Source organism: Lycium barbarum, chromosome 1, assembly GCF_019175385.1.
Source record: "Lycium barbarum isolate Lr01 chromosome 1, ASM1917538v2, whole genome shotgun sequence".
In the NCBI taxonomy this organism is placed as follows: Eukaryota; Viridiplantae; Streptophyta; class Magnoliopsida; order Solanales; family Solanaceae; genus Lycium; species Lycium barbarum.
In genome coordinates this window covers 121214762-121226948 of record NC_083337.1, presented here as the reverse complement: position 1 = coordinate 121226948, position 12187 = coordinate 121214762, and the positions used below count along the sequence as shown (strand labels likewise).

The following is a 12187-nucleotide window of genomic DNA, read 5'->3' as shown; positions in this document are numbered from 1 at the left end:
GGGGGCTAATCATAAATTAAAAGAAAACATATGGACTAAAGTTTGCCCAAGAAGACAATTAGTCTTCTTTGACTAATTCAAAGAAAATTTCAAGAAAAAGGATGAAAAATCTAGAGAAATGGAGAGAGGGGCATGTGCCCCTCACATGATTGAGAATTATATATATATATATATATATATATATATATATATATATATATATATATATGAGCTCACCCTTTAATTCAAGAAACAAAGAACAAAAAGAGAAGGAGAAAAACTTCTAAGGCTGCTCGTGATAGGCAACGCTTTAAGCCCCTATTCGGCCATAACCTTGCAAATTTGAAGTCCAAGAATCTTGATCAAAAAAATTGTTTCTTTCTAGCAAACCCACTAAATGAAGGGTCCTTAGTAAGGTGAAGTGATTTTTAGAGCAAGAACAACACATATTCTTGCAATTTGGAAGTTCTAGCTAAGTGGGAAGTCAAGAGAGAAAGGTAAGAATTCATTCCCTTTTATATGTTATGGATGTTTGTGCATGTTGTAGTGTATGAAAATGAGTGACATTCATGGATAATATGGATATAGGGGTGTGGCCGTGAGTTATATATTGTGTGTATGGCCGTGTTTATTGTTGTATTTTGAAGGGATGGTGAGCAAGTTTTATTTAGTATTTTTGTTGTTGTGTTATGGATTTTATGTTGCTAGTAAAAGCTTAATGATCTTAGTGAAATTGTAGTAGTTGGAGACTTGTTTTAGAAGCTTATGTAAATTGAATGTAATGTTCTTGCATGCATGGAAGGTAATGTTGTTGTTAAAATGATGTTGTTAGTGTATAGTTCATGGATTTAGAAGGAAAGGAAATGTGTTGTTATTGTTTTTATTGGAGTTGGAAGGTGTTGGATGGAGTAGTATGTTGATTGAATCGTTTTGAAACTTATGTAAATTAAATTGAATTGAGTTGAATCGAATGTTGAAGTATTACTAGAATAATTGTTGGTATTGTTATTGATAGTTTGGCCGGGTTGAATTCCCGGATTGTTGTTGATTAAAATTGACCGAGTTAGAATCTCGGGGATGGTGTATTTACAGGGGAGGTGCTGCCGAAATTTCGGCAGACCATAAGTGAATGTACTTGAAAGGCTAAGACAAGTATATGTCGATGAACCTAACGATAGTGTTAATCTTCTTGAATGTAGACTAACAAGTTTGGACGGATAAGTGTAGCTAGTAAAGCGCGGCGCAGGTATGTTAAGGCTTGTCCCCTTTCTTTCAAGGCATGATTCCGACGTTAAGATTTCATAGTTATTTCCGTATCTTCCTTGTCTTCAAAGGTTAAAAGTCTAGGATGCCAAGACATAATTTCCTTTCTAATAACTCGTAAATGTTATCCAAAATGCCTATACTTTTCCAAAACAAAGGTTCATGATTTTGTAAACTTTTATGACTATAATGACGGACATGTTTTCGTAATGATAATGATGATGTCAAAGAAGAGAATATGTTTATGATGATTATGATGATTATATCTTAAGGGTTCCAAATGTACATGAATTAATGCCTTATGAGATGATAACTTTATTTTATGTTCTCCTAACACTATTCTTCCTTGATAGTCTCCCCTTATGATTATCGTTCCTTCAAGGTGAGACATGACGATCCTGATTATTCCATAATGTAATCGGAGGCTACCGACCTTACGTCACTCCGATAGATACATGATTTTCTTTGGGCTCTCATGCATGCTGCTTATGGGATATATGTATATGTATATGGGGAAGATGGGGAAAAGGGCAGAGCTTTATTTACGCGTATCCACTTGATCAGTTGGCGAGTAAAGAAACCTCACCACACTCATGTTTACACTCTTGAAGGTAGAAACGTGGGCATTGAAGGAGAACAAGCAGGCGATAGATTAGTTAAATGGAAAAGGTATGTGAGGCTAGTCCTTTCTTTCTATGGCATGAATCCTATGGCTTGACTTTTCTTTCTTATCCATGAATTTCTTACATTCCGGAAAAACTATGAGCCTATGTTCATGAATAGCTACATGAGATAAGAGATGTTATGAGCCCAATAATGATGATGATGAATTAAAGTATAGAGATTCTAGAGTTCATGATATGATATCCCTACAAAGTTAATGATGTTGTTTATTGTATACACTCACCTTATATACTATTTCCTTCAAGGTGAGGCAGAATACTTTTAAATGCTCCGTAATGGAATCGAGGGTCCACGACATTATGTCACCTCGATAAAGTATAGCTATCTCTAAGTTTCTATGCATGCATTATGATGAGTACATGTTGATGATATTACACCGCGCCTATATGGCCGGGCAGCACTGCTAAGGTGGGCGGCTAATAGATGATTACACCGTGTCTATATGGCACGGGCAGCACCACTAGTGGGCGGCATGAGATGGTACCCCGGATGCGGGAGGCCTGGATGCAGGCTAATGATTATCACACCGATCCGGTATGGAGGGGGAGCCTATATATTTATGCATATATGATATGATAATGATTATGAGTAAGACAACAAGTGTTATTTCTTTTATAAGTGACAGTCATACACAGTTGCTCCTTACTGATGCTTTCTTTATCTCATTGACGTATCTTCATTATTTATGCCTTTCATAGTCAGTACAATGTTCGTACTGACGTTCGTTTTCTTTGGATGTTGTGTTCATGCCCACAGGTAGACAGGGAGGTGATCTTGATCCAGACTCGTAGAAGCCAGTAGCTGACTTGAGAGCATTTCATTGTTCCGAAAGGCTTATGTCTATGAAAGTTTTTATGTTTCAAATGAAAGATGATTATCTTATTATTTGAATATGAAATTGATAAAATAAGGCTTATTGAGCATGATGAGTAGCAAAACGAGTGGTGCTCGGTGGTTCGCCCCGAGTACCCGTCACGACCCCTAGGCGGGTCGTGACAGCAACCTCTAGTGAAACCAGTGATAGCAGCAACTTGCTGAATAATATTGTTATCCACTTTAGAGAACATGTAAAATGAACTTTTTCTCTCATTGATCAGCTCACCAGATATTTGTTCATATTCCTTCAGAGTCTTCATAACTAACTGTAAAGACGTAGGATCTGCAGAAGCAAAGATAATTGTATCATCTGCATAAGCCAGATGATTGAGATAGGCACTCCATTTAGGAAACCCATAGCTCTTGAACTTATCTTTCAGAAATAAAGCATTCAAAGATCTTGAAAGTGCTTCTGCAGCTAGAATGAACAGTGTATGAGACAAAGGAACCCCTTGTTTAACACCCCTAGATGAGTGAAAAGAATCATAAGCCTGGCCATTAATGAGTACTGAGTACCAATTATTAGCTATCAACCTCCAGACCAAGTCAATACATTGTTCAGCAAATCCCATTCTCCTTAGCACCCTTGTTAGAAATAACCATGATAATCTATCATATGCTTTAGTGATATCATGCTTAATGACTACATTTCCTGGTTTCCCTCTCAATCTAATGTCTGACACAATTTCTTGGGTCAATAAGACATTCTCAATAATGTTCCTTCCTTTGACAAATCCTGACTAATTAGAAGATATCAATCTAGGCAGTACCTTCTCCAACTTATTATGAATCACCCTAGATATGACTTCGTTGATAAAATTGCTAAGACTGATAGGTCTCGTATTTGAGAAGGTTTCAATTGCATTCTTCTTGGGCAACAACACTAGATTAGTGTGTGTTATGGATTTAGGAAGAGTATGACCTTCATAGAAAGCTGTTACCACTTGAAAGACATCTGAACCTACAATTTCCCAACAGGATTGGTAGAAAGAACCTGTCAAACCATCAGGACCACTTGCACTATCACTTGCCAATTCAAAAACTGCTTGTTTCGCCTCCTCTAAGGATGGCATGCCACAGATAAGATCATTATCTTCCTGCATAACCATATTAGGAATATGATTCAAAAGGGAAAAATCAACACCTTCATTCTCATGTGAAAACTGCTTCTAATAAAAAGAAATTACTTTAGCAGCAATATTATCTATACCCTCAATCCAATTTCCATCTGCATTCTGAATTCTACCAAGATGAGTTCTCTTTCTCCTACCATTTACAATATTGTGGAAAAATCTTGTATTCCTATCACCTTCTGAAAAACAGTCAAAACCAGATTTTTGTCTCTAAAATTCTTCTTCATAATGCAGGTACTTTTTCAGTTCGGCTTGTGCTCTTTGCAAGACCATTCTATTTACTTCTGAGGGATCTTCTTCAAATAATTTCTCCTTAACTCTAACAATATCTTCCCTAATACATAGTTGCTTGAAGATATCCCCAAAATACTGCTTACTCCAATGAGATAAAGTTGTTTTAACCTTTTTCATTTTCTGCTTAAAAGACAGAAAAACATCTAAGGTACCATCTGATTGCCAATGTTAATTCACTATATCTTGGAAATCCTCATGAGTGGTCCAAAATTTTAAAAATCTGAAAGGTTTGACAAATTGCTGCATTTGATCACTACATGATAACAACATAGTAGCATGGTTTGATCCAGTTCTGGATAAATGATCAACCTCTAAATGTCCAAACCAGTTCTGAAACCATTCATTTAATAACATCCTATGCAATCTTTTAAAAATGCAATCTCTATCTGCTCTACCATTCCAACAAGTAAAAGGACAGCCCTTGTAACTGATTTCAGACAAATCACAAGAGTTAATGCAAAATGCAAAATCTTCATATTCCTGAGGATATACTGGCAGTCCTCTAATTTTTTCTTCCTCATTTAATATAACATTAAACTCTCCACCAATCAGCCAAGGAAGAGTCAGATTAGCAGCCTGACAATATAGACTATCCCACAAATTTAACCTCTCTCCATTGTCACACTTAGCATAGACCATAGTAACAATCAGAAATTTACTCATGGATAGAAAATTGAGCTTAATAGTAGTCTGCTGCTCAGTGTTATCAATAATCTCCACATCAATATTATCATTCACAAAAAACCAAATTCTACCATTACAGTTGAAGTTGGCATATGGCATTCCCAATCTTCTCCTATACTGATGAACCTGTCTAACATGCTGGAAAGGTTCCATTAATGCTATCAAAAGAATTTGTGATGCCTATGAAGCATTTGAACTCTATGGAAAGCTTTTTGAGTTCTCACAGATCTTATATTCTGGAAAAGTGATTTCATCATGATTTAACATTATTCTTAGCACCCCTCTTTAACAACACCCTTGATGGTGATGCTTCTTGATTCCCTTGCTTCTTTGATTTTCTTGAACTCTTCACCTGTGCAACAGGTGATAAACCTGCCTCCTTTGTTACTTGTTGTAAAACTGTGTTTATGACATCAGTTTCACAACAATCATCAATAATTTCCTTACATTCTGAGTCTAATTTAAAAACTTCCTCAATGTTATGAGAAACCAAATCATGCAATTCCCTCATAGGAGAATTTCCCCTCAATTTTGTGACATGCTGATCTTGTGGGATAATAATCAAAGCTTGTTCATCTCTGTTACCACTTCGACACTCTTCCATATCAACATGATCTCCTATTTTTTCCTCACTTAGTATAGAAGCCTTCATTTTTAATTGTTCCATCAACTCAGCCTCTACTCCTGATTGTACTTCGTCTTGCAGTTGCAATGGATCATCTCCCTGTCCATTAATTTTTTCCTCCACATGAGGAATGTTCCCATTATCCTTCATAGATATAATTACATTAGTATCCACCACATCAATATTATCCCCCAGCAAAATTCCAGGATCCTCATCTTCTAGCAAGGCAGTTGACTCTTCTTTTTGTTCAGTATGAACATTCATATCATCAGTCTCTCCCCTTGTCAAACATTTATTTGTTGGGCCATCAGAAGCATGAGACACCAGAGTTGTATTATCCTCCAAAGCAACCCCCTCATTCAAAACATTATACTGATCAACAGAAATCCTTTCAGCCCCACCAAGAATTTCCTCTGTTGTATCCCTTTCCACTATATCATCTTGTTTTTCACCAGCCTTTTCATGGTTGACCTGCATGGTCTGATCTTCAATCTGCAAAGCATCAAATTTGTTGTGGATTATCACTTCAGTTGTGTGTTATTGTTTGTGCTGATTCTCCTTTGTGTTCTGCTCCCAATCATTTGATAAGGCCCCCTCCTTCATTCTATTATCCTTATTAACATTCCAATTTCCAGGATCTCTAAGCACCCTTCCACTAGATAATACTCTAGCATTGAATCTTCTCTTATTATAATGATTATTCTTCCTTCTTTGTACTTGGTTAACTTCTTGTGTGACCTCATTTGTCATGATTTCTTTACCCTTATTAACATAAGAAGATTTTTCTTTGACAATAGCTTCCGGATCTACCACCTTTTCTTCATTTCTTTCATCCTGATCTTCCACATTAATAACCTTTTCCTTATGATAAGCTAATTCTGGATTTAAATTCCAACAATATTTTTCATTATGTCCTTGTAATCTGAACTCACAACAATAATTAGGCAAATTATCATATTTGATCTTCACCTTGTCCACCTTAATCTCCTGAGTTTCATCATCTTCGATCTCCACATTCACAAAGGATGGGAGATCTGCTAATAGATCCACCATAAACTTAACTCGAGCACAACTAGGTCTGGTTCTATTTTTAGTTGCTTTATCTATATGCAAAGGTGTGCCCACTGCAGAAGCAAGGGAAAAAAAGATTATTTTCTAAAGAAAGTTGGCATCAAGTCTGGAAAAGATATCCAAGTAATCACTCTGGAGGTTTCTTCGTCTATCCTAAACTTTGTATCATAGATTAGTGGCCTCATTTGATAAGCATAGCCATCCCTCGACTGAATATAATAAACTCTTTTAGAACACAGATTTATGAAATCCTCCAAACGTGATAATCTAATCAAAACATGTCTATGTCAAAATAAACCAATCTCATATTGTCCTTTAATCCCACATTGCATTGGAATTATGGTTCTTAGTTCCTCTATTGCAGGCCATCCATACGAAAACTTACCAATGACTACATATTGTAATTTTTGCATGATTTCCATCTGTTCCACCTCCTTCTGCTTCTAACGCAATACTGGCATTCCATTACAATATGTGACAGCTTTCATAGTTAAGTTGGACGTAGGGTTAGGGTTTTGCATGGTAATTATGGTCGTAGTTTTAAAAAAATAATTGTACTTTGGATTTGGTTGTTCAATAATGGTGTCAATAGTCTCCATTTGTGACTCTCGAGTGTTAGGGTCCTGGCCAGTCGCCTGGGATGACTGACCAGCGGCCGAAAAGGCCATCTCTCCGATGATGGCTAGGGTTTAAAAATTAGGGTTTGCATGAAAGTTAGGAGAGAGAAGATAGCATTTTTTTAGTGATTATACGGATTGCTTACACAATATAGAATCAACATTGGCCGATCCAATTAAGTGGTAAAAGCCAAGAGTGTGTGAGAACATTTAAGAGATGCTAGCCAAGCACAAAAGTGTGTAAAAACGAGTGTGGTGAGATTCCTATACTACTAATGTTTTTTGCTTATTTTTAAGTGTTCTTAAGCAGGTACGATGACGACGGTGAAGGAAACTCAATTTCCCACCGGGGAACCTACACTTGGTGATGTGATAGCTCTGATAACCAAAACGAAGAGTCTAATGGCAAACTTAAAGGGAAATAGAGGAGCCTTGGAATGCAAGATAGGAATAATAGAGAGGAGTAAGGGAGCAAAAAGTGACAAATCATGAGTGAAAAAAGGAGAGATTGTGAGGAGTGATGTGAGAGAGTTGTCACAAACTCTATCTAACCCTTGTAACTTTCTTTTCTTTTCTAGTGGTCTTGATGATAGCGCAGGTATTCTCGGGAGCAAGATGCATGATGAACCTCAACCTTAGAAGGTTCTTGAGGTAGTTGAGAGCTCCCCGGAGGAGCAAATAAGCTCCCAAGTTGAAACTCGAGGCAAAGAAAATGAATGCGCAATTCAGGGGACGATAGCTAATCTTAAATCTCTAAGTAATGTGATTGACCATGTTGTTGAAATGAGTGTGAATGATAGTTTTTCCGTAATTGAGCTTAATGAGTCTTTGCCTTGTGGTAAGCTTAGTGCTATAAAGACAATTGACAATGTAGTTGAAATGGATAATCCAACACTAGTTGATCCGATTGATGACTCTTCTTTTGAGTTCAAGTTGTGTCCACCTAGTGTTGTTCCTCTTGATATGCATGTTAGTACATTGCCATGTGAATTGTTAGTGCACTCACTAGTTGATCTGTCACATCCCGTGTTTTTCATGCGTTGGAAAGTGTGTGAGTTAAATAACATTAGTAACGGAAACGAGGTTATCCCTCAAGCTTATAAGTGGTTAGAGTGATGGTACATATGTATCGTAAGGATTTGAAGTTAAACCAATCGAAGAAAATAAGTTTCGTCGAGGTTCAAAATTTCTTTGATTGAGATACAGTCCAGGCCATAATATCCTGTATTTTGGACCAAGAAATTGAACCGTCCAACATGCGCAAATTTTCCCGAACCCGGATGATTTGGTCATATTTAAGCATGAAAATCAAGAACTCGGTGTATACAAGGAATTAAGTCCCGAAATGATTTAAGACGAAAAAGTGTGACGACAATGATTGAAAATAATATTTTATGTGTGGCAAGTGAGGATATGGACTAGTGTTATATCACATGATTGTGATGATGAGTATATGAAGTGTGCTAAAAGATGGTATTATTTAAGTGTAGTAGAGATAAAAATATTAAGTTAACTATGGAGTAATGAATAAGTGGCACAAAGGGGCTTTCCAGGTGTCCAAAATGGAGATAGCATATTATGACTATGCATTCTATTACATATACTGGCACTTTTTGTTGAAAGCACTTATAGAAATTATTATCTATATAGGTGGACCCCACGAAATTGGTAGGAGAGGTCTTATGGAATTTTCACTTATGTTAGAAATTTAAAGAGAAGAAATGGATAGTAAGACATTTTCCACGGAGCATTAGAGGATTATGAAGTGTCCTCTATCTTGAGTAATTATAGGTACATAGCAAATAATTTTGAAAATAGCAACGTGGGTTCTTTTTCTTTGGCAAACAACAACGTCTTGATGAAGTCAATATTCAGCAAGGTGATGATAAATTTTAAGAAAGAAACATATGTCTCGGGAGAGATATACAGGTTTTGCTCACTACTTCGATCTCGTTATTCCGCTTTTGCCGCGTTGTTAAATTTGGGCTTTCTTCGAAGGGAAGTAAGGTGGAAGAAGATCACTTCTTTGCATATAAGGTAAGAACGATTCTCTCCTAGGTATATTTAAATTCATCCCGGTCATAGCTAAATTTGGAGATGGGAACTACGAAATTAATTGCGGGAAATCGGAAAAGTTATTGTTGTTGTTGTGTGGGCTAATTTGAGGTATATTTTTGGGTTGTGTTGTTGCTGGAAATTGTTGGAGTAACTTAAGTATATTGTTTTTTTCGTCATTAGTATGTATTTTGAAGGAAACAAAAATTAGGGAAGTGTGTCTGATAATCGTATCCGGGCTTGTCGCTCGTCGTGAAATGTTTGTGAATTATTGTTGCTACATGGTATCTTGTTATTGATGTATATACTTGCTGGAGTGTTCTTGTTGTTGGTGTTGATATATGGAGTTTGGGAAAATGAGAAGAACGGGGGAGGTGCTGCCCATTTTGTTTTAGGATAAGTTAAAGTTTCATTATACGATTAAGAGAATCGTTTGTATAATTAACGATAGTATAATTGTTGTTAGATATAGATCGTGGAGCAAATGCGAGTTGAGTACTTGAGCCATTGAGCTAAGACCAGGCATGTTAAGGCTATTCCTTTTTCTTCTTTTGGCATGGTCTATATGAAACAAACGGACGACGAATGTATAAACTCCAAAGAAGCTTCTATTCTTAAATACTAGAATGGCTAATGTTCTTGATTTCTAGAAGCTATTTCATTATGTCCTAATACGTGTCTATAATTCCTAAAGTCCTATTTTGATATTATAATCCATAGTGACATTCGTGGGTATTATGCTTCCAAGTTATTCAAATATTTTCAGAAATAATCTTATGAGTCTCACTTGCATTCATTTGCATCTATATATATGCATACACTATTTTACTTTACCGAGCCACGCTATAGTTGGCCGGGTACGGCACGTAGATGTGCAACCACTGATTAGGAGGCTATTCACACCGATTCCTGATACAGGCCGGGTACGTTATACACACCGAGTCCCATTAGGGTCGGGTACGTTATACACACCGAGTCCCACTAGGGCCGGGTACGTTATATGAGGGAGATTCAGTCTTTAAGGGCCTATGCATTTGATAAATGATTTTACATGGAAGCATGCATTGTCATCGCCTTCAGGGCTATTTATAGTACTAGCCTTTGCCTTCGGGGCTATATACATTATTGTTCTTTGCCTTCAGGGCTATTCGCCGTATAGGTTGTTTCTCATACTTTCACTATGATTTATGATTCATTCCTTATGATTACTGCTGCCTTACATACTCGGTACATTGTTCGTACTGACGTCCCTTTCCCTGGGGGCGTTGTGTTCATGCCATGCAGCCCTAGATTATTTTGCAGGAAAGATTATACAGGAGACTGACTGTAGGGTATTACTAGACTATTAACTGGATTGGTAAACTCCATTTCATTCGGAGTATGGCCGAGTCAGAGTATTTCTGTTACACTTTGGAAATTTTTTCCGTTAACGTACAATGAATAGACTAACGAAGAATACGAGTATACGATATTTTAATAAGAAAGGAGTGACTTTAGACGACCCTAATTAAAATTTCAGAGACATTTGAGATAGGGGATGAAAGTTGACAAGGAAAGCAAGATATATGTTGCGTACCAGACATAATTTATATGAATATCGAATTACTGATGGCTTAGTAATGTTTTGGAGAAAATTTATAAGTATCAAGAAGGCTTCACAAGGATTTGAGGTCAAACGAAGTGACGAGAACCAAAATCAAAGAAGAGGCAGATTATACGACCGATTATACGGTCCGTATAACCTGTCGTATAATGGTCATGGAATGAAGTTTTTGAGGGGTGTGATTTCACGGTCACTTATACGGACCGTATAAATTTATACGTACCGTATAATGTGCCGTCAAATTGACACCGAAAGGGGTGGCCACTGGAGCAATTTTACGGTCATTTATACGGACCGTATAATGACGTCGGGACAGATTTTTAATTTATAAAAGAATCTCCCAAGTTCATTTATTTCATTTCATTTTTCATTCTCCACAACTCAAGACTTCTCTAGAAACTTCCAACACTCCATATACAAGAACCCAAGAGAAACTGATGATCAAGTTCATCAAACCACAAAAATCTAGTGTAAGAAACACATTAAAGTGCATCCAAGCCAAGGAATATCAATGCAAGTGAACTAGGGTTTTGGTGAAAGAGAAATATTTCAACTCAAGGCTTGTTCCTATACTATCTAAGGTAAGTTTTATGGTATTTCTATGTTATTTAAGGTATTGAAAAGTTAAAACAATTGGATTGTGGAAGGGTATAGGAAATGGGTCATGAAAGTGGGAATAGTGTAAATTTTGAGTAGTAGTTTGGAATGAATCATGAATATTGATAGGTTGAGATTGTAATCACGTTATGAATGATGTTAAGAGTATGAGAGAAACATTAGATGAGAATGAATGTAACGTTGTATTATGATTATGACTATGGATGACCTTGAGAGGAAATTGTAGGGATTGTATAATGATGAATTTGACTAAAGTCATTGATGATGATATTATGAATGTTATTATTGACGTTTGGGAGTTGATAAATGATATGGAGAAAGTAGTCAAAGGAGATGCTGCTCAATTTTCTATAGCTTTAGTTCAAACACGCTTATGTTATTGATTATCTAATATGAGTTTGAACTCTCTTGAAGGCGACAACGTGAATATTGGAGAGGAATGTTCAAGTGATAGAGTAGCTAAACGAAAGAGGTATGTAAGGCTAATCCTTTCCTTCTAAGGCATGAATCTTCTTAATTCTCCATGATCATTCTACACGATGGAGACTATGAGTCCATGAACATACAAAGCTACATACGCACATGATTAAGAAAGGAAATACGATACGAGCATGATAAGGATGATGATGAATATAAGTATGAGGAATCCTAGTGTATTATAAGATGTCCATGAAGCTAATAATTC

General features: G+C 36.6%; 1 protein-coding gene across 1 annotated transcript; it reads right to left on the bottom strand.

The window, feature by feature from the left end:
* Window positions 1–212: 212 nt before the first annotated feature.
* On the bottom strand, window positions 213–5066 carry LOC132613564 (uncharacterized). Its single transcript, XM_060327632.1, has 6 exons — window positions 4464–5066; window positions 4174–4349; window positions 3990–4068; window positions 3725–3899; window positions 2930–3538; window positions 213–217 (listed from the first exon to the last, which is right to left on the bottom strand). Exons 1-6 carry the CDS (start codon window positions 5064–5066, stop codon window positions 213–215), a joined length of 1647 nt encoding a protein of 548 aa, XP_060183615.1.
* Between the last annotated feature and the right edge of the window lie 7121 nt (window positions 5067–12187).

Coding starts and splice junctions, on each gene's coding strand:
- LOC132613564 (XM_060327632.1), bottom strand. CDS start 5,066: ATGGAACCTTTCCAGCATGTTAGACAGGTTCATCAGTATAGGAGAAGA. Junction 4,069..4,173: donor GCACAAGCCGAACTGAAAAA/GTACCTGCATTA, acceptor TGTAAATGGTAG/GAGAAAGAGAACTCATCTTG. Junction 3,539..3,724: donor GGTAACAGCTTTCTATGAAG/GTCATACTCTTC, acceptor CTAATTAGTCAG/GATTTGTCAAAGGAAGGAAC.